The following is a 27,746-nucleotide window of genomic DNA, read 5'->3' on the forward strand; positions in this document are numbered from 1 at the left end:
ATGTACCACTTATGTAGGAAAAACACTGTAAATAAATTATAGAAATTTAGGGACTGATAAATAAATTATGGAATACATAATTATAATGTGCTGTTAAATGAAACAGAGAAAAGCATAATCCAAGATATTATGTTCAGAATAATTCTATTTTTACAAATTATTTCAAATATTAACACACAAAAATTCTGTTAGGTTATCTATCCTTGGTAGATTCCAGGTAGTGAGATTAAGAATAACATTTATTCTCTTCTAAGATTTCTAATGATTGCTTATAATTTATAAAATGAACATATATTAAATAATTAATCATTGAATGGGCTGAAGTGTTTTCCCCCAAAATTCATATGCTGAAGTTCTAACTCCCAGCACCCCAGAATGTGACTGTATCTAGAGATGATTAAGTTAAAACAGGGTCGTTAGAGTGGGCTCTGTGACTGGTATTCTTGTAAGAGGAGATTAAGACACAGACAGCACAGACAGAGGGACTACCAACCATGAGGACACAGCAAAAAGGCGGCCATGGGCAAGCCAGTGAGAGAGAGTCCTTAGAGAAAACCAAACCTGTCAACACCCTAACTTTGGTCTTCTACCCTCCTGAACTGTGGGGAAATAAAGTTGTTGCTTAAGCCACGCAGTATGTGATACTCTGTTACGGCAGCCTGAGAAGACGAATAAAATTTTAAAAAAATCAAAGTATAGTTAAAAACTGATAGAGAATAGGGTCAAGGTGACTTAAGATTCTTCATTACAGCTGCCTGGAAATCTTGGTAAACTTTCAGGAATTGTGTCATGACAACTAAAAGCTGCTGTAAGATCGAAATAAACGAGTCTCACAACTGATCCTGACAGAAGAGGGACAAGACAGGCCAGGAACCCAGGCAAATTTTGAAAGTGAGCTGGTTAGTTTCTTTTAATTTCAAAGTCACACAATGGAATTACCACCACTGTGTGTGTTTTTCACCGTCAAAATGAGATAAGTGAGAATATCTGACAATCCTATCTTCATGAATTTGAAGTGTTATACTATTGAAGTGTTTCTTTCTTTTTTTTTTGTACATAACGTTTATAGCTCCTTTATTCATTGATTATCAAAACTTAAAAGCATCAGCTATGTCCTTCAACAGAAGAACGGATAAATTATGGTCCATCTATACAATGGAATATAATACTAGTGAAAAACGAGATGCTATCAGACCATAAAAAGACATGGAGAACATCACAAGTGTTTCTTAATTAGGAGAATGCTAACATAGCTAGAGCAGTAGTGAATTATTTCAACACAGTTGTCTCCTAAACAGTGCTCCATGGAAAATTCATTCTATGGGGTCACATGTACTTTCTGAGAAAAGGAGTTCCATAATCAAGAAAGAAATTAAGTGAAAGAAATTAAACTAATTTCTTTAACATTTCTTAAAACCTGTAATATGCATTGTGAAATTTTAATGAAGAATGATGTAGGTGCCATGTAGCATTTGGTTCAGTGTACTTTAGCACAAAGTCCTTTTTTTTTTTGCAACTCTTAGGACTAGTGTTCAAGACACTTGGGGAAACAAAATCTGACCCAATTATTATATTTCTGAAAGCCCTGCAATGGAACGTTTTGGATAAGAATACAAAATTGCTCTCCTTAACATCAACTGCTCACCTTAACATTAATTACAAAAAGGTAGATACTACACTGTAATTTAAAATACACAAGTTGAGCCGGAGTGGCTCAGTTGGTTGAGCATCATCTTATGCACCGAAAGGTTGCTGGTTCAATTCCAGGTCAGGGCACATACCTGGGTTGTGGTTTAGTCTCTACGGAAGGCAACCAATTGATGTTTCTCTCACATCGTGTTTCTGTCTCTCTCGTTCTTCCTCTCTCTAAGCATGTCCTCGGGTGAGGATTCAAAAGAATAATAAATAGATAAATAAATCACACAAGTTGATTGAGGTCATAAGTCTAAATGTAACTGTATATTATTTACAGTAGCATTAATGAAAAGAGATTTCACTCTTGATAAACAAAAGCTCTGCGCAGTAACAGTGACTCATTAAACACTGGAAATGAGGCTTTTGTCCCCCACACGTACGGTTCAGCCTGGAAGTGGGTCTGGCAGTGGTGGCCGGAAGTGAAGCGGGCAGGATCTCGGATTTGATGGTGACACTGCTGACTGCACCATCCATCCTCTCTGCCTCACATAAGCCTGGCAATGGGGCTGACTTCTCCAACGTGGGTAATAACTGATCAAACTGGTCAAGGTCAGCTGTAAACTAAGAATGGAAACCAGAGTTAGTTGGAGAAAGTATATTCTATACTTTCACCAGGAACAATGTAGAAAAAAAGTTGCTCGTTTAAACTCTATGAATTAAATGTGGCTATGAAAGAATGAAGAAAGAAGAAATAATTAGAAAGACTGAGACCTCACTGAAATTACATGACCTAACGATTCCACTGGAAAAAATTTGAATGCTTATGATATTAATATATTGCAGGATATAATATACACATTATATTTATCTAACATATCTCTGTATAAAACTTATGTATAGGAAAAAGATTGAACTGGAAAGAAGTGTTAAGAATACAGTGACAGTTATCAACGATAGTTATCAAGGGTAATTTTTTTGTCATATTTTTTCAAAATTTTGTGAAATGATTTAATGATGGAATAAAAAATTTACATATATATTTACCTTAATATATCTGTCTTCTAGGATAGATAAGGAGTCCCAATACCTGTCTGAGGTTATGCACAGAAAAAAACTGGCCTTTATTTCACTGTATTATTCTTCTTCTATGTTACTCTGAGATAAGTCATCAACATAAAATGTCTACCTATTTGTATTTCATTATTTAATTCAACAAAAACTTATAGTTCTAGATTGTATAAATAGAACTATATGTATGTATTTTTAAAATGTCTAGCTTCTTTTACTTAGCATTACATTTCTGACATCTTGCTGCATGTAGTAACTCTCTTGTTTTTATTGCTGAATAGTGCCCCATTGTACGAATGTGTCACGGTATATCCTTCTACTGTGATATATTTGGGGGTGTTCCCAGTTTGGGGCTAATACAAATAAAGCTACTGTGAACATTTTTGAATGTGTCTTTTGTTACAAAAAATACTAACCATAAAGTAAAAAAAAATGACAAACTGAACTACATTAAAATGAAGAACTTCATAAAAAATCACCAACAACTGCCCCTCAAGGCGTTGCAGGTGTGGCTGCCATGTCCCGCATACTGGGCAAGACATTTGAGTAGGCAATTTACAAAAGAAGAGATCCAGAGAAATTGAAACTATGAGATACCACTACACAGACCCAGAATGGCTAAAAATTAAAAGACTTGATAAGACCAAATATTAGTAAAAATATGGGACAACTAGAAGGAATTCTCACACACTAGGAAAACTGGACTTATCCACTAATGATGAAAACATGTTATCTTATAATTCTGCAATTCCAATTTTAGGTCTGAACTAAGCAAAAATGTGTGTGCACATGCATCAAAACAGGTGTACCAGCATTGTACGCAATGGCATTGTTTAATACAGCTGTTATTTTTAAAGTTAATTTTATAGAGAATTTTAATTCAGTCATTATTTAAAACTGTTTTCAGCTTAAAAAACATGACTTTTAGCTTAGTTGTACTAAAAAACATGAGAGAAAGCTCTATCCTCAAAGAGCACACAAATAAATAATCAAAACAGTGTTATTACAATAGTAAACAGAGACAACCCAGAGCACTGTCAAGTGCAGAGGAAGGACATGGCTAACGAGGACCATGGGGAAGGTTGTACAGCGATGATGTCTGGATTGGTTTGTGAAGATGGGTTCAGCAGACGTAGAAAGGGGGGCAAGGCAGAGGATGCTTAGAAGGGGGGTGTATCCCAGGAATGGCAAGGACTTCCATGGGCCTAGAGTACAGTATGCCTGAGGGGAGAGAGCTTGTTGGAAGATGAGAGAAGAAAATAAAGCTGGTTCAAGAAAAAGGGCTGATACATACTAATTTGAATCTTGTCTGACAATGGACAGCCTTATTGATAAACTGCACTGTCAATACCTTTCCAGCTATTTTATGGATGTCTATATTCTGTGTAAATACTTTGTAAGCTCCTAGAGAGGAAGGACCATATTTTCGGTTTTTCTTAAATTCCTTCGGAGTCCACAGCAATGATTCAATACAGGAGGCTGCCTGTTAATTTTTACCCCACCTTCACCCCAGCCTAAACATAGAGGTAGTGATTCCATAACAATGTGTGCAGAGATTTATCGACATTTACTTCTGCTTCAGGGCATGTTACATACCCTACTACCCAGAATATTCAAGTCCTTATTCTGAAAGGGGTTTAGTATGGTTAGAATCAGGTGAGAAGAAAAACAGCCTTAGAAAATGTTTCAAAAGAAACGAAACAGCAAAACAAGACAATATGGGCAGCCTCATCTACCTTTTCATGTCTCTCCCATGTCATTTACATCAGAGTGTCCCAAACTTAGCTACACATCACAGTTCTCTGGGGAACTTCTTTAAAAAACAGATTTCTGGGTACTATATTCTCAGATAGTTATATTCAACAGCTAAGGTTGGGAGGAGAGAGAGGGACACATCTCCAAAGATGTGAACTCTTGAGTTTATAAATAAAAAAAAAAAATTACTTTCTTAAGATGATGCCTTAATATTATAGCCCTCCAAAGTTCCAAAGAGAACTTCTGAAGGCACCCTATGATTTTTCAACCGTTGATACTAACCTTTTAACATATACCCAATGGATAGGGCAAAACAGCCTGAATCCAAGTCTGGTTTAAGATTGGTGTAAAATAAATGAAAAGGAAAAAACTAACGATCAATGTTCATCCTATGAAGTGAGGTTTACCCACCTGGTTCTGGGACTCCAGTTTGATTTCCTCAGGGGCAGGTTTGGTCATTGGGGTCGGGTTTGTGTTACAAGGGTCCATCTGTTCTTTCTTTTCCACTTTCACCTTTACATCATCCAGGCTCAGGTTTGGAGTTGATCTTAAATCTTTCTCATCTTTGTCTAAAAGGTAGCGTAGGAGTTGATGGTCTTTTGATTCTTTTTTCTTTGAAGCATCCATTTCTAGTTTTATGGAGTTCCCTTGTGCCTGTCCAGTCACTGACACAGAAGCAGATGCACTGTCCTTTTTATCAGGCTCGACGGACAAGGTGGTGAGATCCGAGGGGCTCCCCTCCTGCAGGAGCCGGTGTAGAATTTTGTGCCTTTCTGTCAGTGAGCTGTGAGAGGAGGGGCAAGAGCCGCCTGAAGAGTTAGCAGAGGCAGAGTTGGAAGTGCCAGTGCAAGACAGTACCTCTTTGCAACTTGTGTCTATCTCAGCGTGCCGTAACTGCTGCTCCGCAGTTGTTGTCAAAAGCTGCACTAGTTTGTGACTGGTCTGAGAGTATTTGTTGTCTCCATCTGACAGTCTGTCATTGTTATGCAGAAGCCCAGAATCCAGAGGTTTGCCATCACTAGAGCTGTTGTCAGGCTGAATCATTTCATTTAAAATGGACGCAATCTCTTTGTTATCTTTGGACTCAGCTTTTGCTGGCTGCATATTTAATCTGCTAGGTGAATTCTGTGAGCTTATCTGTCTGAGGACTGGAGAACTGGCAGAGAAGCCAACAGAGTTATTGGGTCCTTCACTCATACTCTGTAAAGATGTTCCTGGGAGGCTGGAATAAGATCGGCTACCATTGTTACAGGCAGTACTTGGCATGCCACCAGGGGAGCTTAACGTTGGGATATTAGGGGGAAAGGAATTGTTAGGCATCCTGGGCCTTGTTGCCAGTCCAGAACTAACTTGCCTTCTTGGAGACATGAACTGTGCGAGGGACACTCCTGTACCTTCCATAGGAGAATTACTGAGGTTTAAAGAGGGATTAGTGCTCTGGGAACTGGCCTGACCCTGGTTTAAGGCAACACCGGCTACAATCTGACTTCCAGGTGAGCATCCAAAACTCCCTTGGCTGTTGCTAGAATTACTGTGACTGCTGCTATGAAGGTCTGAGCTCTGTTGGCGGTTTACTCTGGTGGATACCATGTTGCTGTTGGATGGTGGCAATGAGGATGAACGGGCCAGCCCATGAGCTGGAGAGATAGTAGGATTGATGGAGGGGTTTACTCGGGGAATTGACATTCCAGAATTAGTGTCATCTTGAGGAGAAAGACCACTGTGTTCCCTAGGGGAGAAAAGACATTATTATTCAATCATCTGTATTGGTTTCCATTTAAATATTTTTGTGATGCATATTACAAAACAAGACCATTCACTAAGGAAAAACAGTGCACTGTGAAATATTAGCCGCACTTAATAGGAAGTAGAGCTGTGGTCTCTTGTAAATTTGATAATGGTTTCTGTTATATGGGAACAAAATCTTTCTTGGACTTGGGAAAAATATCTAATATATATACTTTATATAATTTAGTACAAATAATTAGCATTATAATAATTTTGGTTGAAAGATAAACTTCCCACATCTCTGCTTACAAAGCATTTATTCATGACTCCCTTGTTAGTGCTTTTAAGTATTTCAACTCCAGAGAGGAAGACTGGGTAAGGAAAATACTGTGTCACTGATGTAAAAATTAAAAATGGTGACATGCAGACATAGCGGATGTTTTGAAAGAGAAATCACAATATGAAAAAAAGAACTGTGTTAATTCTATTCACGAGCATAAATTAAACTAAAATTAGGGAAAAGCAGAATACTAAATTCAGATTTTCATCGAGTTTTTTACTCAAATCCATAATTATGACAACAGATTTGTGACCGGTATTACCATGTTCCAATAAGCAAATATATCAGATGAGGAAAAGATGAAGTGAGGGGAAATGTCCTTGTTTCTGTTTAATGCTAAATTTTAAATACATAGCTGTAAATGTATGATTTTGAATAATTCATAGGATAAAAGAATGGTCCCATGAATTTACTATATATACCACATAAATTTACCATATATACCAATGTAAGACATGTTTAGAGAGGAGAACAAATTAGGAACAATGATATTAAAAAATTTCAAGTTGATAGTTTAATGATTTGCGTTTGGAGAAACTATCAACTTGAACTCAGAAGCCATCAAAGTTTGCCCTAATGAAAAGGAAACATTTAAAAATAAAATAACAATATTAATAAACTCTCAAACCTTTTTATAAGACCATATATGGAAAGTTGAAAGTTTTTATCCACTTTATTGATTTTTCCTCTAGAACACATATTTTCAGCCTCACCTTTCCTGTCTCCCTTTTAAACAACAAAGCTACTGTTAGGTGACAAAACTATAAAAGCCAATGTGGATATTTGGATTATATATACTCATCACACAAGTTTAATGCCTACTTTAGAATTTCTATTTTTCTAGTCATTAAGAGTATAAATTTTTTTTCTAAAAAGAGATATGTGAACTGACTTATTTCATATGAGGCTCTCCAAATAAGTAGTACCTGTCGATGATATGAATTCCCATGATGAAAGGTTGCATGTCTGGACTTTGAGGGCAGCAAAATTTACACTTGGTGTGGGCGCTAAGCATTGTCCCATCATTCAATATGAATCTATAGGATGGGCTGGAGGCAGTGCCACGAGTCATCACTGTTTCAAACAAAAGAGAAACCTAGTTACAATTCTGACACTTGCACTTTGGGTAAAGGAGTTACCAAGCCTTACTTCTACCTAGAACTTCATTCTTAATATGCCCTCCCAAATGATGCCTCCTCAGATTCAAAGAATAGTTCAAACAAAACAGATCTCTGAGGGGGAACATGATTCTGGCTGAAATATACCACCTGATGACAAGTTTTAATCCACTCCTACTTGAATGGGTGCCTTTTCACATAAGTTATGATTATGAAGAAACCCCAACCAGAAGAAAACCAACCTTAATCTTTCCCTATAATAGGGCAGCTCTTTAAATTTATTGTGTCCATTAAAAATACCAGGACATTACCTTCTCCCCTCTCACTTTCAGTATTATGTTTAACAAGTTTTTTCCCCTTTACTGGCTGATTTTTAATAACAGCTTTATTGAGATATAATTCACATATCATAAAATTCGCCCTCTAAGTTTTGATTTGTTTACAGAATTCCTTAACTAAAAGTCAAATTTAATTTTTCACTCAGAAATGAATTCCTTACTGAATTCCTTACCCATCTCGCAATTTCAGCCAAATCACTGGCACATTCACCAAAGATAACACACAAAGAAATTTAGTTTCTAACGAAGTAACAGATGATGAAAATGTCTTTAATGAAAACTAATAATTTTTCTGTAAGATTATAAGTAAATGTTTGCAATAGCAAACCCTAAAAAATATTAACAATTCCTGATTAATATATTTTTGGAAAATACAATTATGATAAGAAGTGGCCTTTTGAGATAATTAACTTTTGGGATAATGATAAAGCTACAGTTATATAAAGGGCCAGATAAAACACAATACATTTCCTGTTATGTTGCATATGTCATTTTGTCTTTATCCTCACCACTGTCGACTGCTCTTCAGGATCTCCTATCTCTGGGAAACCCTCACTGGCTGTTCACCACTGAACTAAAGTGTCCAGTATGGTAGCCATCAAGCACATGTGCTAATTAAATGTAAGATTAAATAAAATTTAAAATTCAGTTCCTCGTCACATTAGCTACATTTCAAGCACTCATGTGGCTAGGGGCTCCCATACTGGCAGCACAGCTCTGTACAATCTGACTTGGACTTGAATTTCCAATCTTATTTCTCATTGCTTCCTAAACATTTCTTCTATATCTCTTTGTAGGAGGTAGATAACTTTTTACACACCTCTTTTTCTTTTTCAGCTCAAATAAACATAAGGGCACGTTTTATGCCCCATTTTTGTTTCTCACTCTCCATTGAATCTTGAACTATGATGCTATGCATATAAATTCATACAGTAAGTACTTGCTGATTGATTCTCAACTTAAATATCACCTAAATAGGGTAATATTGACCATAACTTTTCCTTAAAGGATAGATTTTAACTCTTGGCTATGTTCTCAAATGCTTATGTCTCAATTTATGTGTCTGCGCTTGTAGGAATCTAAACTTACTTTTGTAATAGGAATGGAGACAAATTTCTTGATTTATTGATAAGAAATTTCAGGAAGAACTAGAAACTCAGGCTAGCATGGGAACATTAAGATACTTAATGTGGACTACAGAAACATGAATGGTCTTTTGGTAATTGTGCTGCCTTAACTTGTAAGACCATATCTAAAATAGTAAAAATTCCAAAACTGGAGAATCCTTATTGATACAAGGACATGGTTACACTTTAATGTTTGAAGTTAATTATTGATTTTGGGTGAGAATATGTAGAGTAAGACTTAGCACATCATAATTCACACATCACTCTTTGAAATAAAAAACATCAATATTAAATATAGTAAAACTTTAATTAGACTATCCAGTTAAAACTTTAATAAAGACTATCCAAAAAAAAAAAAAAGACTATCCAGTTAAAGCAAACACTTCTAGTGCTCAATTGTTCAGATGGAGAGGTCAACAGGCAGGCAGCATATGGATCAAGAACCTAGGAGTCAGATTCAGGGTTGAATTTTTCAAGTTTAGGACTTAATAATGCACATTAACCTTTGCCCATCATCACTAAAATTTAGACAATAATGTTGTGAGATAGTATCTGGCCTGGAGCCTAGAATAGAATATAGCAGAAACTGAATGTATATTCCTGAATAAACACCCCCTCCAAAACACAGTAACAACAACAAATAAACAGGTTCCAAATTATATATGTCCTGAATCATATACACATTCAGCTGATGCCTAGACACCATATATACCAATAACTGCAACCCCATAAAACAATCACTAATCTTTTGAATTAAGGTATGAGGAAGGAAGTCACAATTGTTTACAGAGCTGTTTGGATGAACATTTGCTCTGCAAACCAAATTATACCCATAAGTGGGTTTCAAGATTTAGGCCTGGACAAAACTATTTAAAATCTCAGTTTGATCACACGTTCTGGCCTTATTTTCTGATCTAGTTGTGCCAGGCATATAGTTAGTATTCTGATCCCTGACTTCTATGTCCATTTCTAAAAATTTAGAACACTTAGTGGGAAGGAATATTATTACTGACATCCCAGAACCTCTTCAAAGAACCTTTAAAATGGCAACTGTTCTTGTTGTCTCATCCCTCCTTCTCCCCCTCCCAGAATAGGCCTCAATAGAGCTACAAAGCAAAGGGAACCACTTTCTCTGGTTATAGCAGCTGTAGAAATAGAGCTACTTGGGTTTTTTACTCCACCCAATTTGATGCTGAGTTATCCTCAACAACCATGTTAACTAAAGGGGCAGGTTAAAAATGTGTGTGGCAGGACAGCACAGGTCAGTGCTGGTAGAGATTTCTTTTTCTTTTTGGTATTTCTCTAGATATACGCAGAAATAATGCAATTTTAAAAACTGTTATTAAGGTAAAGGAAAAAAATTACTCCTAGATGGTTAGAGATTTTTAATCACCAATGAATAAACTCTAGTCAGTATTATCAAAATTTCTAAACAAAGAAAAGTAACTCATATTTTAAATTTTCTAAATAAAATTTGCATAAAAGGATTTTAAGTTAAGTCTGTTATATGGACCATGGAATTATCCACATAACACAAGTCTTAAAGAACATTCTTGCTTAAATATTAATCACTATATATGGGTATTAATCATTTATTGGGTATTTATGTTTTCCAGCAATGCTTCCAAACTTCTTGATATTATAAACTGCTTCCAACTGTCTTGTGATATTTTTTAATTAAAATTATTTTGTGATTATAAAGTTAAGATAATAGAGAAGCCGAAACCGGTTTGGCTCAGTGGATAGAGCGTCGGCCTGCGGACTGAAGGGTCCCAGGTTCGATTCCGGTCAAGGGCATGTACCTGGGTTGCGGGCATATCCCCAGTGGGAGATGTGCAGGAGGCAGCTGATCGATGTTTCTCTCTCATCGATGTTTCTAACTATCTCTCTCCCTTCCTCTCTGTAAAAAATCAATAAAATATATTTAAAAAAATTATATAAAAAAAAAGATAATAGAGAAATGAGCAAGAATAAGTAAAGTCATTTGTGATCCATCACTCAAAGATAACCACTGTCAACATTTTGTGAACCTTCTAGAATTGGATAAATAGATATACAAGGGTGAAATCGTACTATACATACATGCTGTGCTTTTTTCAATGTAACAATACATTATGAACATCTTTCAAAGACAAATGATCCATTACATCATTGATAATAGGTAAACAGAACTTTCACATAACTTTTCTAGACTGTCTGGACTCTAGCCCAACATTTCCCATGACCACTACTCTCCCTAAGTGCTAATTGATGTGCTACAGATGTAAGTATTCTGAGGAAAAATAAGTCTGGATAACAAAGTCATTGTTATGGTAGAACTTCCCAGAAATTTAAATTCCATAAATATGTCTAATGAATCGCCAAACGTGGGAGATTAAAACATTTCCCAAACTTAATTCAGCAGGAAACATCATTTCTAGTTGTAGCTATGACTATCTTGTGGAACCTAGTGCGCATTCCCAACATTCTCTGTAGGAAAACATCTTAGACTGTAGACTCTGATTCAGTAGTGTGGGTGGAGCACAAAAAGCCGGTTTAACAACTTGCCCAGATGAACTTTGGGACACATTTAACCTAGACCCGTGGTGGGCAAACTGCGGCTCGCGAGCCACATGAGGCTTTTTGGCCCCTTGAGTGTGGCTCTTCCACAAAATGTCATGTGCAGGCACACATACGGTGCGACTGAAACTTCGCGGCCCATGCGCAGAAGTCGGTTTTCAGCTTGGGCGAGTCTATTTTGAAGAAGTACTGTTGATATTTGGCTCTGTTGACTAAGGAGTTTGCCGACCACTGAGACCTTTCTTTAAAGGCATGGTTCTGAACTGAACAGAACCTCAGAACGTTTCCAAATGATATACACCTGCATGGACCTTTTAGTTCAAAAAGTTCCTCAAGTGTTGTTTTTTAATTGATTAAGTTATTACATATGTGTCCTTATCCCCATGTTACCCCCCATTAACGCCCCCTCATGCCCTCACCCCCCTGTTGTCTGTGTCCATTGGTTAGGCCTATATGCTAGCATATAAGTCCTTTGGTTGATCTCTCCCCCTTACCCCTACCCTCCCTTACCTTCCCTCTGAGGTTTGACGGTCTGATTGATGCTTCTCTGTCTCTGGATCTGTTTTTGTTCATTTGTGGAATATAATGAACAACATAAACTGATGAACAAAAACAGATCCAGAGACTCAAGTGGTTTTGATATCCATTTCTCCCTAATCTCAATGGAGAACCATCGCTGTAATCTAGCTCATGCTAATGTTCCCATATATGCTTTGGCTGAAAAGCATTTTCAAATTAGATTCTGGAAAATGAAATGTGAAAAGCAGTCCATGAGCTTCCCTGTCAAAAGCAGCTGAAAAACTAAATAAAAACCAACTTAAAACTTTAATGTATATTAAGATTTTATACCAGCCACTGCCTTCAAAGTGTAAATTAATGGACAGGAAAAAAGAACACAGATGGAGAACAAAGTTTTCTTGCCTAAAAATTAATCATTGTAGAATTTTACAAACTTTTAAGCTTTTTAAAAGTTTTATAGAAAATCAAGAATACACTGATAATTTGTTGCACTCTTTTCACACTGTCCGTAAGTGAAGAAGCAGCATCAACCCTAGTTCTTAAGTTGATGTACAGGCATATCTCATTTATTGTACTTCACTTTATAGTGCTTCAGAGATAGTGCGTTTTTTACAAATTGAAGGTAGGACCCTCCATCAGCAAAAAGATTACGACTCGCCCTGACCGGTTTGGCTCAGTGGATAGAGCGTCGGCCTGCGGACTGTAAGGTCCCAGGTTTGATTCCAGTCAACCGCATGTACCTTGGTTGCGGGGACATCCCCAGTAGGGAGTGTGCAGGAAGCAGCTGAATCGGTTTCTCTCTCATCGATGTTTCTAACTCTCTATCCCTCTCCATCTCCTTTCCCCTCTGTAAAAAATCAATAAAATATATTAAAAAAAATAAAGATTACGACTTGCTTTACTGTGATACCCTCTCTATAACGCGGTGGTCTGGAATGGAACCTGAATGTCTCCGAGGTATGCCTGTATTTCAGCATTACCTTTGGAGCTTTTTAAGATATCTGGTTCCTCACCTGAGACTTTAATTCAGCAGGTCATTCCCATATAGGGGTGATTCTCGTGTAAGTGTTTAATTTTTCTTATCAGGTTAGATACGGCTAAATATAAAATATCAGAAAAAGATATTTTACTCAACCCATGACTGCTGTTTGGCAAGTTGTCCTGAATCTCCAAAACACTAGAATCAAGAGTCATGTGAACTCTGGACAACTTAATTCTGAAAAAAACCCCACAAATTATTTCTACTAAGGAATTTTTTTTTCTTAAAAAAAAAAGAGGGAAGATAGGACATTAAGAAATGACTAATGGGAAGAAGCTCTTTACAGTTTACTCTAAATTATTTCACTTCATATACTAATGATAGATTAGCTACTTATTAAACTTTCATCAATTATTTTATAGAGAATTTGCATAGTTTGTTTAAGCTGTGCTTCAATCACATCGATGGGGAGCCCAACCATTTGGAGAATGAGATAATAATCTAGACCTGCTTTGCCTTAGTAGGAATGTAGATAAATTATAAGCAAAAAAAAAATAAAAAAAATAAGTCTTAAATTAAGGCAAAAATCAGAGAGCATCATATACTGCAGCACTTTAGACAGTAGTGGAAACAGTACCGAGTCTTAAGTCTATGCAAAAGTAAAGTGCCGCTCTTGGGAAAGGGAGTCACAAAGTGTGCACCCAGGGGATGGCACTGGCTGTGCACTGTGATGGTTTCTAGACCTGCCTGCACTTTAGGACTCCCCGGAGAACTTTCCAACACAGATTCTTGGTCCTATTCACTGCAATATTATTTTTAGGGATGCTATCAGTCTAGTAAGAGGCCCACTGCGGAACCATTAGTCTGTAGGAAGCTAGTGACAAGACTAGTGAGATTCATACAGATGGCTTCCTAAAAAAAAAAAAAAAAAAAAAAAAAAGTAAGCTGTTTCCTCCATACATTAGGAAGCAGTTGACCTAAAATGTAATGAATGGAAAATCATCTGTAAACATAGGAAACCTAATATTATGGGAAAATGTTAACATCAAGAAGGATGATGGAATAATGAAAAATATTTTTAAATTGTTTTTCAGGAATAGCCATGCAGAGAGTCTCTTTCCAAAGAAACTACTTAGAGTTTGGAGAATAAATTACATTGTGAAAGGGGCAGTAAACTAACATAATTACATGACAATATTTTTTAAGTGCATCAAAATCCCTTCATCTAGAATCTCTATGAACTTTCTGGACTTAATTCTAAGATAATTTTCCCTGTCTTTCCTATAATACTGTTAAGTTCCTTAAGGGCAGAGAATATACTTGTTTTATACTTCCATAGGCTTACTATGATGCAGCATCTATTAAATTATTATTAGTTTCATATGACATACCTATAACTTGAAACTTCAACCTGAGTTAGGAGATGCAGGTACTGTAACAGTCATGAAGAAAACATTCACAATATAGATCTCGAAGCCCTTTGGACATGCCTGTTCTGCTGGGAATGATCTTCCAGACAAAAATACCACTTCCTCTCTGAAGCCATCTCTGATTCTTTAGGTCATAATTAAATTTTTCCTTCTTTTATTTATACCTCTATTATAGCCCATGTCACACTGATCTTTAAAACTGTCCACTATTCTCCTAATACAATTTAAGCTCCTTGACACCAAAACCACACTTCTTAAACATCATGGTATTCCTGCCACCTTACATAGTATTCTATGCATGTGAGGAATTTTATACATGTCTGCCGAATGAATGAATGCACAAATGAATGAGTGACCACCACATGATATCCTAGTCTTTATAATGTACATCCCAAATTCAGGATCCACTCATGAATTACTTTGCTTACCCATTTCTTCCTTTCCTAAAACTGATTATTACAAAAACTGTAATTTGGAGAAAATACTTATCAAGCCATAAATTCCATATAAGTTATTCAATATTAATAAAGAGAAAAGTTAGTGAAATTAACTGAGAGAAAACTTTACCTTCTTGAAATAGTTGTCTGGCATAAGATGCCTCTCTGCCCTGAGGTTGGAAAAAAGCATAAATGCATTTTCTCACTAAATCTTCCCAGCCAGTTCTGCCAGCAGCTCTCAGGGAACTCGTATCAATAGAGATGATTTTACCTAGACAAAGAATAAAATTTTACATTTATGATAACCTCCTGATCTAAATAATCTGTATTTCAAAATGAACAACCGCTTCTCAGAAATATTCTGCCTCCCAAATGCATAATGGAAAAAAAGCATTAAAAAGCACTATTAGTTTTTAGTACCTATGGTAACAGTATATCTGTGGCATGATAATGAAAAATTGTTTTGGCCTTGGAGTGTGTTACCTACTAGTATGTCATATTCTAAAATTCAATTCCAGCCAAGTATTAAAGGCACGCCATAAAGACCTGAAGCTGCTGGGACTAATGCTGCTCAGACTCCTCTGGCTTGCTCTATGGATCCTGCTCTCTAGCCACACACTAATGGCTGAATCACTCATTGGGGAAGGAGAGGCAGCCATGAATACATTATTTTGGTAATTTATTTCCACTTACTCTTTAGTAAGAGCAGTTGGAAACGAACCTTTAAAAACACAATAATAAAGCATACAACATAGGAATATTAGGTTTCTGGGACAAAAAAATTAGTGAATATTGTAAGAGGATCTTATAAACAATGGTAAAGATGAAAAAGTACATTAAAACTAAACTTTTCACAAAGAATAAAATTTAGTAGAAATGATCTCTCTATTAAAGAGGTGAGTGAAACATATAACTGATGTAAAAACAAAAATGTGATGCGCTAGAGTGAAGATTAAATAACATGAAAAATATTTTACAGTTTGTAAAGAACAGTAATAATTTGTTTTTGATGAAAATCAAACCTGAAGTAGCCTTTCAAAGAAGGCCTTATTTTCAGGCGCTGTCACCTTTCCTCGCCCCGTGGCTCGCGTGCCCTTCTTTCAGTTCTTCTAACACACTCCTGTCCTCCTGGGGCCCTGCAGCTGTCTCCTCAATCGGGAGCGCTTATTCTGCTCTGTGCCCCTCCCCACCATTCCCTCCCAACACACATAATTCGCACCACCTCAAACTTAAGGGTTCAATATCAGCTCCTCAGCCAGGTCTTCATTAACCAGCTGATTTTAAACAGGTCCTCCTTATTAGCTTACCTTACCATCTCACACCTTTTCCATCACAAAACATATCATGATTTGTAATTACATCATTGCTTTTTGCTCAACTATGTACACTCTTAAGCAATCATACATAGTGACAGGCATTTCTAGTTATTCAAAAATTATGTGCTGAATAAATTTAAAGAATAAAGAAAAAAATAGCCAGATACATTTAAGCATAATATTAAAACCACCATACTTGTATCCATTTATAAATATATGCATTTAAATCTACATTGCCAAATAGCTTTAAAAACTTTATCCCATTGTTATGAAAAATAATTTATAATAAAAACAAATATAGGTATATGAAAAGTTAAAAATAACAATGATTATAATATCTAAAATGCATAACATCAAAACCACCACTTAAAATGTTTTCTGTATAAGACAAATGGACATAAGTGGAAAAGCAAAGAACAGATGGACACAATATCTGGGATGTAATTAATTTTAAAAGCATAGCTGACATCATTAATACTGATGGAACATTTTTAACTTTGCAGTTAATACCTGTAGTATCTTGCTTGGTCATAAAGGATTCTACACCCGTAATAGCTGGAGGCCGAGGTAATCTCCGTGCAATACAAATCAAACATGACTGGAAATCTGCCCAAAACAAGAAAGGGAAAATGAAGAAAAAGGGTAGAAAATGGTTCACAATCTATAACTTGACATTATCAGTTTTTATAGAAGTAATACATTTTATAGGATCTGACACTATACTGGAGTCACTCAATATAAAAGTATAATGCTAGAAATAAAATTGCTGGCAACCAAAAACAGGAAGCTCCAGGTAGAGATCTAGTTGGCATAAGTAACTCCTTCCCATTGACTGTTCTTACCTAAACTAGAAACTAGAGGAGACTGATGCATCTCATGTACTTGGATGATAAAAACTCCAAGTAGTTTTGCCTAGATTTAAGCAACACAGTGAATTTTAAAATACAGCTCTATGTACAATTTCCTATACGCATCAGTACTTAATGGCTATAAAAATTATTTGTAAGTCTTGGCCTGGCAACTCAGTTGGTTAGGGCATCATCCTGATATGCCAAGGTTGCGAGTTCAATCCCCAGTCAGGGCATATACAAGAATCAACCAATAAATGCATGAATAAGTAGAACAACAAGTCAATGTTTCTCTCACTCGCTCTCCCTTCCTCTTGCCTCCTGATCTAAAATAAAATAAAAAATGTTCTTTAAAAAAAATTTAATTTTTGTAGCCATTAAGTACAGATGACTATAAGAAATTGACTATAGAATGTATTTAAAAATTTACTGTGTTGCTTAAATCTAGGCAAAACTACTTCTGTGCAGATAATAATTACCTATGAAAAAAACATTTAACTCTTTCTAAAGAAGCATAATTTGCCTTTGACACAGGACTTTATATTGTAGGATCTATAATTTTTTCAAAGTTCCAGCTCCAAATTTTTTGAGTGTGCAACATCACATGGCTAAATATGAACTTTATTCATATAAAGCAGCCTTGTATGTTTATTTTATAGAAAGTCCCTAGTTGATCATGGCACTCTTCCCTGGTGAGACCAGCTACATACTAGTACACAGCCTTTTTTTTTTTGGCATCTGACTGACTTCTCATCTCCTACCTTCCCCGGTCCTTATTCCAGTTTCCAATTTGTGGTGTTCTTAACTTAGCTCAGTCTGAATTCACATGGAAAACTCATCCACTGTCACATATTTAACTAAAGCCATGATGATGCCATGTTCATATTAGAGCTTCGGCTGTGTTTTCATCTGTTCATAAGCCTTCTCTTTATAAATTACCTTGTATAGCCTTAAAAATGCTAACTCTATTCTCCAATGTTCCCTGCACTCTAAACTTGAAACTCAAAAAAAAAATCAGAGCTGTTCAACAGCCTGCTGCATCTGGTATGTTTCCAACTGGCAGCAGTTAGCGACATCTCTTATTTCTAGGCAGCAAGTTGGTACGAATTTGACATTTTACTAGGAATGCCAGCTTAAAATTGAGAAATTGGGGGCATTTTAAAGGGGTGATTATAGATGTTAGCAATTTTTTTTTCTTAAAAATTAAGAAATACATAGCAAGTTGAACAGCCATTATAATATATAATACAGTAACCAAAAATACTATCCTAAGAAGGCAGTTTTTGTAATCAATTACCTCCCTATTCCTGAAAGCCATGGAAAAAGCAACTAAAAACCTTAAAGTCACCCTTTGTTTTACCTTCTCCATCTTCTTGAATTGATTTTGGCTGTGACACAGTGAAACACTGCATTACTTCATACCGCTGGCAAGCTTCTGGGTTCTCAGTGCCTGGCTCATCTGGAGGGTGAATTAGCATCCTGCAGTTAAAGGTATGGCTATTTCGTCGTGTTGCCTCTTGAGGCCAAGGAACTCCATTTACTGCGGAAGAGAAATTGATTATATCTCTGAATAAGTGAAAAAGTACAAAATCTGAAGATACAAAAGACACATTTAGCCATCTATTTAATTAGGTACTCAGATTAAAAGACAGAGAGACCTCATCAGATCTAATGTTACCCTGAGGCAACAGAATACTTATCTTCCTTAGCAAATGTAAATGTCTACCAATTTGAAAATGGTAAAATTTCTAAGAGACTGTATAGGATTTCCTCTCTCAACAATAAGGCCTTACAAGTACCCTAATTCATTAGTATTCTTTATATAGAGAGACAAAAATTACAAATTAATAGTTTACTAGTTCTTTTACTCAAATTTAACAGCAGTTAACAAGCTTTTCCATTTTGTTTCCAGTTATAGTCTGGCAATAAAAAATGATTGAAAACCTTAGGTCCATTGTCAACCAGGAGTTTTAACCTGGCAGGTGTGAACTTTTAAGGATGGGCTTGTGCACCTTTTTGGATTCAAAGTTTCTCAAAGGAGTCTGTGATTAAATAAAATATTTAGAGTAGATAGAGAACAACCTTGGTTTATTATAACTATTTTTTCATAGTTCATATAATACTTTGAATATTGTGGATAATCAGCAAGTTATTACATAAAAATGACCATTAAAACAGAAATGTCACCTGATCCAGTAAAAGAAAATTGAATCTAGAATTCTAGAAAAGATGTCTGTACATTTCTTTCTTTCTTCTTCTTTTGTTTTTTTTGTCTGTACATTTCAAAGAAGAATTTCTGTTTCTGTTTGGCAGGTCACCATTTCTACTGACCCTCTTTCTTTTTGACAATCTCATCACTCTATAGCTGTTAGGAGGAAATCCTGGAAACCTACACTGGAGTAAGGAGTCTTGGTCCTGCTACAGCTAGTGGTGAGGTTTGGGTTAATTACTTAATCTTTGCCTCATCTTTAAAATAAAGGAATCCACAATATTATCTCTAAAGTCATTTACACTCTAAAATAACAAGACACATAAGATCCATTCACAATTCACATATCGGACTAGTGATTTTAATAAAAACAATCATGTCAGGTCCTCAGTTACTATAGTACTCTTTTCAAAGAAGAAATAAGTAAACAATGTAAAAAATAAAGAGCTATGGATAACATTTTATTTGCATGTTTGGTTTAGTTATATAGAATTTCTAGCCAAGGTCCTCCCTCCAGTTTTGGGGCAATATGCACATGGCTCAGTGAATGGAGCAGAAAGGCTAGAAATCAGACCCTATCCATTCTCTAAGCGAGGCTCCTTTGTCACTTAACAACTCGTCCAGTCATACTTAGAACTCCTGAGCTGAAACCACTTACATCCAAAAATGTTGATTTTAATAAGTACATAATATGATAGTTTATCCCTCCTCCCTCCCTCCCTTTCCCTTCTTTCTTTCCTTCCTCCCTTTTTCTCTTTGAGCAGGGTGGTGGGAGGGATACTCATTTCTCTCTTTCTTGGACATAATAAAAATGAAAAACAAAGGGAATTTCAAGCTAACGCTTCTGCTTGGCCTCCCATTACCATCACAATCCCGTGGCACAAGCTGGAGGAAGAGGCGGAAAGCCTCCATCAGCTATTTGATGGCATTGCCTCTTCACATTTACATCTCGGACTGAAACTAAATTTTAAAATATTTTAATATATGATAACATACATTTCTTAGAATAATACCATGTATTTATAATGCTAGTATATTATTATATTTTATATTTAGGTAAATAATATATTTACATAAAGAGAAGCTACAGGGAGTTCATATTCTTTTAAAAAATACATTTCTTTGTACCTAGTGATTTTGGTAGCAGATTCTTCACAAATTCAGCATGATCCCCCACATGCAGTATGCTGTAGACACTGGTATTCATTAATTCTTCCTGATTGTAACCCAAGTAGCTGGTCACATTCTCTGACACAAATACAATTCTCCCTTCACAGTTCACAACAAAGAAAAATCCATCCAAAGCCTGCAACACCAAAAAAAAAGCGGGGGGGGGGGGGTTTAGAGGTTGGGAGGTTAAAAGATAAAAAGAAAAATAAACATATACTGTATACTTCTGTATTGAAAAAGAGGTCAGCAATATATGTCAAGTTAAAAAAAAAAAAAAGGAGTGAGGGCTGAATAGGTGATTTCCTATTGCGTGCTCTCTGCAGACAGGACAGGACTTTAAAACAGTACACTAGTGTTTCAAGTAGGCATAAATGAGTATGTCAACTTTCTCCCTGAGAGAGACTTTTTTTTTAATTTCTTTATTGGTTAAGGTATTACAAGTGTGTCCTCAACAACCCTTAGAGAGACATTTTATGATAGCAGATCTGAAGTGACTGACCTATGCACTCATTTCTACCCTTAAGGAACTTATGGTAGAGTGAGAGACATAAACATAATAGAGAACCAAGATGGCGGCATAGGTTAACGCCGGAGTTTGCTGCTTTGAACAACTACTTCAAAAGTGTAACCAAAAAACGGAAGGGACATCACCCAGAACCACAGGAACGCTGGCTGAGTGGAAGTCCTACAACTAGGAGGAAAGAGAAACGCACACGGACACTCAGAGGAGGCGCAGTGCTGAAGTCAAATTCTGAGGTGCGGAGTGCGCGGTTGGCGTTTTCAATCGGGAGGGAGTCGCAGACTCTGAGCACCAGATCCGGGCGAGTCTTTAGGGACCCAGACTCAAACGGCAGAAGCGGGTCTGTCTGGTTTCGGTCAGAGCGAGTGCAGCTTTCTCTCCGAGCTTTGCAGCGGGTACTGGGACTCAGAGAGGCAGAGCCCCTGGGGACAGGACTGAGAGCCGCCATAACTGCTCTCTCTGGCCCACCCTGTTGATCCTGTTCGACCCGCCCCGCCCAAGCCCTGCACAGAGGCATTTGCCGGATAGCCTCAGGCAAAGGCTAGATTAGCACCTCCCTAGAGGACAGAAGTTCTCTCACTACTGACACAGCTGATTCTCATAGCCACTTGGCCTGGAGGTCAAACCCTCCCTGGAATTAGCTACAACAATCAAGATTTATCTATAAGACTGCGAACAAAGACCACTAGGGGGTGCACCAAGGAAGCATAACAAAATGCGGAGACAAAGAAACAGGACAAAATTGTCAATGGAAGAAATAGAGTTCAGAACCACACTTTTAAGGTCTCTCAAGAACTGTTTAGAAGCTGCCGATAAACTTAATGAGCTCTACACGAAAACTAATAAGACCCTCGATCTTATATTGGGGAACCAACTAGAAATTAAGCATACACGGACTGAAATAACGAATATTATACAGACACCCGACAGCAGACCAGAGGAGCGCAAGAATCAAGTCAATGATTTGAAATGCGAGGAAGCAAAAAACATCCAACCAGAAAAGCAAAATGAAAAAAGAATCCAAAAATGCGAGGATAGTGTAAGGAGCCTCTGGGACAGCTTCAAGCGTACCAACATCAGAATTATAGGGGTGCCAGAAGATGAGAGAGAGCAAGATATTGAAAACCTATTTGAAGAAATAATGACAGAAAACTTCCCCCACCTGGTGAAAGAAATGGACTTACAGGTCCAAGAAGCGCGGAGAACCCCAAACAAAAGGAATCCAAAGAGGACCACGCCAAGACACATCATCATTAAAATGCCAAGAGCAAAAGATAAAGAGAGAATCTTAAAAACAGCAAGAGAAAGAAACTCAGTTACCTACAAGGGAATACCCATACGACTGTCAGCTGATTTCTCAACAGAAACTTTGCAGGCCAGAAGGGAGTGGCAAGAAATATTCAAAGTGATGAATACCAAGAACCTACAACCAAGATTACTTTATCCAGCAAAGCTATCATTCAGAATTGAAGGTCAGATAAAGAGCTTCACAGATAAGGAAAAGCTAAAGGAGTTCATCACCACCAAACCAGGATTATATGAAATGCTGAAAGGTATCCTTTAAGAAGAGGAAGAGGAAGAAAAAGGTAAAGATACAAATTATGAACAACAAACATGCATCTATCAACAAGTGAATCTAAGAATCAAGTGAATAAATAATCTGATGAACAGAATGAACTGTTGATTATAATAGAATCAGGGACATAGAAAGGGAATGGACTGACTATTCTTGGGGGGGAAAGGGGTGTGGGAGATGTGGGAAGAGACTGGACAAAAATCGTGCACCTATGGATGAGGACAGTGGGTGGGGAGTGAGGGCGGAGGGTGGGGCGGGAACTGGGAGGAGGGGAGTTATGGGGGGAAAAAAAGGAACAAATGTAATAATCTGAACAATAAAGATTTAATTAAAAAAAAAAATAAACATAATAAATTCCAGTGATGAATGCAGTGTCAGAGACATACACAGACTATTCTATGGACGAAGAAGGATACTTAATTTGGGGGGGGGGGCGGGTTTGAGGGCAAAGAAAGCTCCTTACAGGAGTTTTAATAGTTATAAGAAACCAATAAAAAAGCCCATCCTCCTACCTTAGTTATAAAGGAACAGCCAAGGAGGGGAAGAGGAAGAGAGAAGAACAGCCTAGGCAGAGGGGAGAGCGTGGCAGTGCATAGGAGGCCCAAATCACAGAGATAGAGCCAGGGCCTCCAGAAGCAGATGCGTGGCCCCAAGGGGAACAGAAAACCCATAGGGGTGTAGTAAAAAGTTAGAACCTCCCCTTATAGTGTAATTCAAAACTTGAGGAAGAAATTAAGCTTAATAAACATAACCACACCCTGGTACCTCATTCAGTACTGACAGTCACATATCACAAACTGTGGAATACCAAGAGAAGATCCAGAATACAGAGGTGGACGGTGGCCCCTTACTTATTTATAATCCTTCCATTTACTGAAATATATTGCAGTTTACTTGCTATAGAATGTATATGAGCAATAAAAACAAGACCTTTAAAAAACAGAATCTTGTAGCAAAAGACAAATCCTTTGTATCACATAGGCGTTTGCTGGTTATCTGTGACAAATTCTTAGAAGAGCTGTCTAACAATGTTTATGGGGCTACTCATTTTCTTTTTAAGAGAGACACGTGTCCCAATTTGTTGACCTTTTCTATGAGACAAGTGGTAACGATAATATGCTACCTAGCAGATATTTTCCAAATAATAACACATTTAATTTTGTAACTCAGGTGAATGAGAGGTGAAAGGACATTCAAAACAGAGGAAACAGCTGAGAGGTTAAAAAAATCACTTTGTATGCACTTGTAATATATGTGTTATATTTAACAGTAAAAAAATTTTTTTTTAAAGCTTCAAGGAAAAGCAACAACAAAAATAAGGAATTAGTCCCAAAGGCAACGGAGATCTTCTTGAAGGCACCATTTTTATAGGAGAGTGACATAATATACTTTTGCAAAGATCTTTCTGGCAGTGGGTGTGGTGTGGCGCTGGGAAGCAAGGAACTCAGTGGCAATGCTATTGCAATAGTCCAGTTCAAGTAAGAGCCTGAATGAAGGCAATGGCAGTGGAAGCCGAGAATTTGACAGAAGCAGAACAAACGGCACCTGGTCACCTGCAGCACCTATGGGAATACACATTTGGGGTGATTCTTCACTGATGATTTTAGGGTCCTGGTAGATAAGGGCCTTTCCCTAAGGGACTCAGGGGAGAAATCTAGTCTTTTCCTTTTTCAACTTTTTCTTTTTATGAACAGAAGTTAAAAGGAATGATTATAAATTTAGTTTTAGAAATACTGTATTTGAAATGACTGAGGAACATTCAGATAAAGATGTTCAAAGGGCAGCAGGGTATCATGAAAGGGATGCTCTGAAGAGAGATCATTTCGGTTTAGAAGTACATGTATCATCTGTGTGGGGGGGTTTGTTTATTTGTTTTTAACTACCGTCATCTTTTCTCCTTTCACAGAATATCTGGTTTCCTTTGGGGAGTTACTTGTTCCCCATTAAATGAAATCTCGTGGGATTCCTAATCAGGCCACTGGGAGACCTCCGCCTGCCTAACGGTGAACCTTGCAGAGAATGACAAAAAGACGGAACTTGGCTGGAATACATTCATTCTAGCAGCAGGGTGCAGCCCAAATAGGTCTTTCTCAGAGTCTACTTGAATAGTTTTGGCTTTCTAGCCTCCTTAAGATATTTTTTTTCATCCTATTTTCAAGCATGGTTCTGTGATTTCCAAATAGCATTCCAATAAATTCACATTTACTTAATTTTGTCCGAATTGTTGTCTTTTGCTTGGAATCCAGAGAATCCTAACTGATGTTTTTTGTTTTTAATATATTTTTATTGATTTTAGAGAGGGAGAGGGAGAGAGAAATAGAAACATCAATGATGAGAGAGCATCATTGATCGGCTGCCTCCTGCACGCCCCTACTAGGGATCGAGCCCACAATCGGAGCATGTGCCCTTGGCTGGAGTCGAACCCGGGACCTGCCAGTCCACAGTCCAATGCTCTATTCACTGAGCCAAACCAGCTAGGGCCTAACTGATGTTTTATATACACATATACATGAGCACACATACACACCAGTACATCATATAGGCATAGACGTAGATCCCAAACTTCCCAGGAAATGCGCACAGAATTAAAAAAAAAGAAAAAGAAAAGGGGAAGAGTCAAGGTCAGAACCCTGGAGAATGCTAAGGTAAGAGGAAGGCAAAGAAAGAGAAATGTGAGACAGAGGTTAAGGAACAGCCAGAGAAGAGAGGTGATGGTTCTATAGAAGATGCCACGGGAAGAGTTTTAAGGAAGAGGGAATGGGTAGTCAAATGTGCCAAGAGCCACACAGCGATGTAGAGATGGGAAAAAGCAAGGTAAGGAAGTGTGGATGCACATGCAAGATGTAGGGAGACCCTGGGACAAAACCAGAATTTTTCTTGGGGTCCAGGGGGAAATAAGAAGCATTAGAGCCAGATAACACAGAGCTCTGAATAGGAGGCAACAGAATTTAGACAACAAGGAGCAGTGGAAATGAGGGGCTTAAAAAAATGCCTGTACTAAACCTTAGCTATGGTGAATTGGGCTGCTATGAACATAGGGGTGCATATATCCTTTCTAATTGATGTTTCTAGTCTCTTGGGATATATTCCTAGAAGTGGGATCAGTAGATGAGTGGATTAAAAAACTGTGGTACATCTACACAATGGAATACTACACTGCGTTAAAAAAGAAGTTCTTACCATTTGCAACAGCATGGATGAGACCAGAGAGCATTATGCTAAGTGAAATGAGCCAGTCAGAGAAAAATAAATATAGCATGTTCTCACTCATTTATGGAATATAATGAACAACACAAACTGATGAACAAAAACAGATCCAGAGACAGAGAAACATCGATCAGACCTTCAAACCTCAGAGGGAAGGTAGGGGAGGGTGGGGGTAAGGGGGAGAGATCAACCAAAGGACTATATGCATGCATATAAGCCTAACCAATGGACATAGACAACAGGGGGGTGAGGGCATGAGTGGGGAGGATGGGGGGTGGGTAATGTGGGGATAAGGACACATGTAATAACTTAATCAATAAAAATAATTTAAAAAAATGTCTGTACTGATGAGTATTTACCATGGGCTAACAGGTAGTTATTAAATAATAAATTCTAATACCACTGTCTCTTTAAATGTGGGGGAAGTACTTCCAATAACTTCATTCTTTTTTAAATACCTTCATTCTAAATCCATGTTACTTTTTAAATTTTATGTTTTAAAACGGTGGTGGGGAGACAAGTTGTGGGGTGAGAATTTCTCATATTATGGTGGATGTTCGGACACGTTTAGATGTGCAGATCTTCTAGATGAGCAAGTCCCCTCCAGATCAATATTGTAAAACAAGAACTTCCTGCAACACTGGAAGTATTCTGTACCTGCAATACAGTAGGCGATAACCACATGGAGGCACTGAGCACTTTAGTGGCTGCTGAGACTGAAGCTCTGAATTTGTTATTTTATTTAATTGTGAATAGCCACGTGTGGCTAGTGGCTAACTTACTAAACAGTGCAGCACTAGACTGCAGCCTACATGATGCAATGGACAATCTCCTGGTGGCTTTTGACCACCTCTTCTCGGCTTCACTGGATCAGACTCTACAAAGTTTAAGGCAACGAGGGTGGGGTTGGAGAACAGAGAAGAGGAATAGAAAAGGCTGTCCATGAAGGCAACTCTGAAGTCAGTAAAAGTTAGTAATTCCATTATACAGTCTCTGTTCTATGTATCTATAGCTCATAAATACAAATTATTATTTGCTCGTTAGAGTCAAGAACCTAAATATATCTCTGAGTTTTTGAAATTTCTAATTTGATGTTCTGTTTTCACATTTGAAAATGCTTGCCTAATGACATTTATTCCGTGTGTAATGTTGTGTTACAATTTCCCTTTGATTCATAGTGGTTTTCAGGGTAATAATTTCATCAGCTAAAAAAAAAAAAAAACCCTTACTTTGTTTTCTTGTAGTTTTGAGTGGATGTTTTGCTGTCACTTCTGTTCATTTTAAAGTGTTGTGGACCTTTCTCACGCAGCAATAACAAAGTTTACATAAAGTAAAGTAGCAGTAGCAGTATTCTGTCTGCAGTTGTGCTGCACTCAGCTTGTGGACCATCTATTTGCTCTCCTTGTTGATCTCTGTGGTTTCTGAAGAACGTGTGGAACTAGGATTGAAATTATGACATTTTCCTACAGGAACTCCAGAAACCTCAAGGCCCTCTATACCTTATATTTATTCATGATCTCAAATGACATTATATGAAGATAAATTTAATGAGTATTTAAAGAAATGAAAGGAGACAGAGATTCTTAGGTTAGTTTTAAACTCAGAGCACCGAGAAGGCAGGTAGAACTCCCATAGAAAAATTAGAAGATATGACAAGACTCATCTACTAACACCCTGCAGAGGAGCAGAGATGAGCAGTAAACGCTAGGCTGGAGCAGGTCTCCGGGAAAGGCCTACGTGTAACCAAGTAGTGGGACAGTGACAGGGACCAAGCAGGGGGAAGATGAGGGGTAGAAGTGGGAAATGAGCCTAAGTTCTTTTCTTTCTTTAACTTATTTTCCTCTAACAGCTTATATTAAAAATTTTC

The 27,746-nt window shown here is 37.3% G+C and overlaps 1 protein-coding gene across 6 annotated transcripts in view; it reads right to left on the minus strand.

Moving 5' to 3' along the window:
- NCOA1 (nuclear receptor coactivator 1) overlaps positions 1-27,746 on the minus strand; it is a 169,201-nt gene that overhangs the window by 40,166 nt on the left and 101,289 nt on the right. For all 6 annotated transcript variants that reach the window (XM_059660396.1, XM_059660395.1, XM_059660400.1 and 3 more), the window contains 7 exons: positions 20,535-20,712; positions 18,558-18,737; positions 16,860-16,955; positions 15,164-15,304; positions 7,453-7,600; positions 4,870-6,187; positions 2,076-2,256 (listed from right to left, as the gene is read on the minus strand). In XM_059660396.1, the coding sequence (XP_059516379.1) occupies positions 2,076-2,256; positions 4,870-6,187; positions 7,453-7,600; positions 15,164-15,304; positions 16,860-16,955; positions 18,558-18,737; positions 20,535-20,712 (2,242 nt within the window). The remainder of the gene's footprint in view (positions 1-2,075; positions 2,257-4,869; positions 6,188-7,452; positions 7,601-15,163; positions 15,305-16,859; positions 16,956-18,557; positions 18,738-20,534; positions 20,713-27,746) is intronic.

This window comes from Myotis daubentonii, chromosome 12 (genome assembly GCF_963259705.1).
Source record: "Myotis daubentonii chromosome 12, mMyoDau2.1, whole genome shotgun sequence".
Classification (NCBI taxonomy): Eukaryota; Metazoa; Chordata; class Mammalia; order Chiroptera; family Vespertilionidae; genus Myotis; species Myotis daubentonii.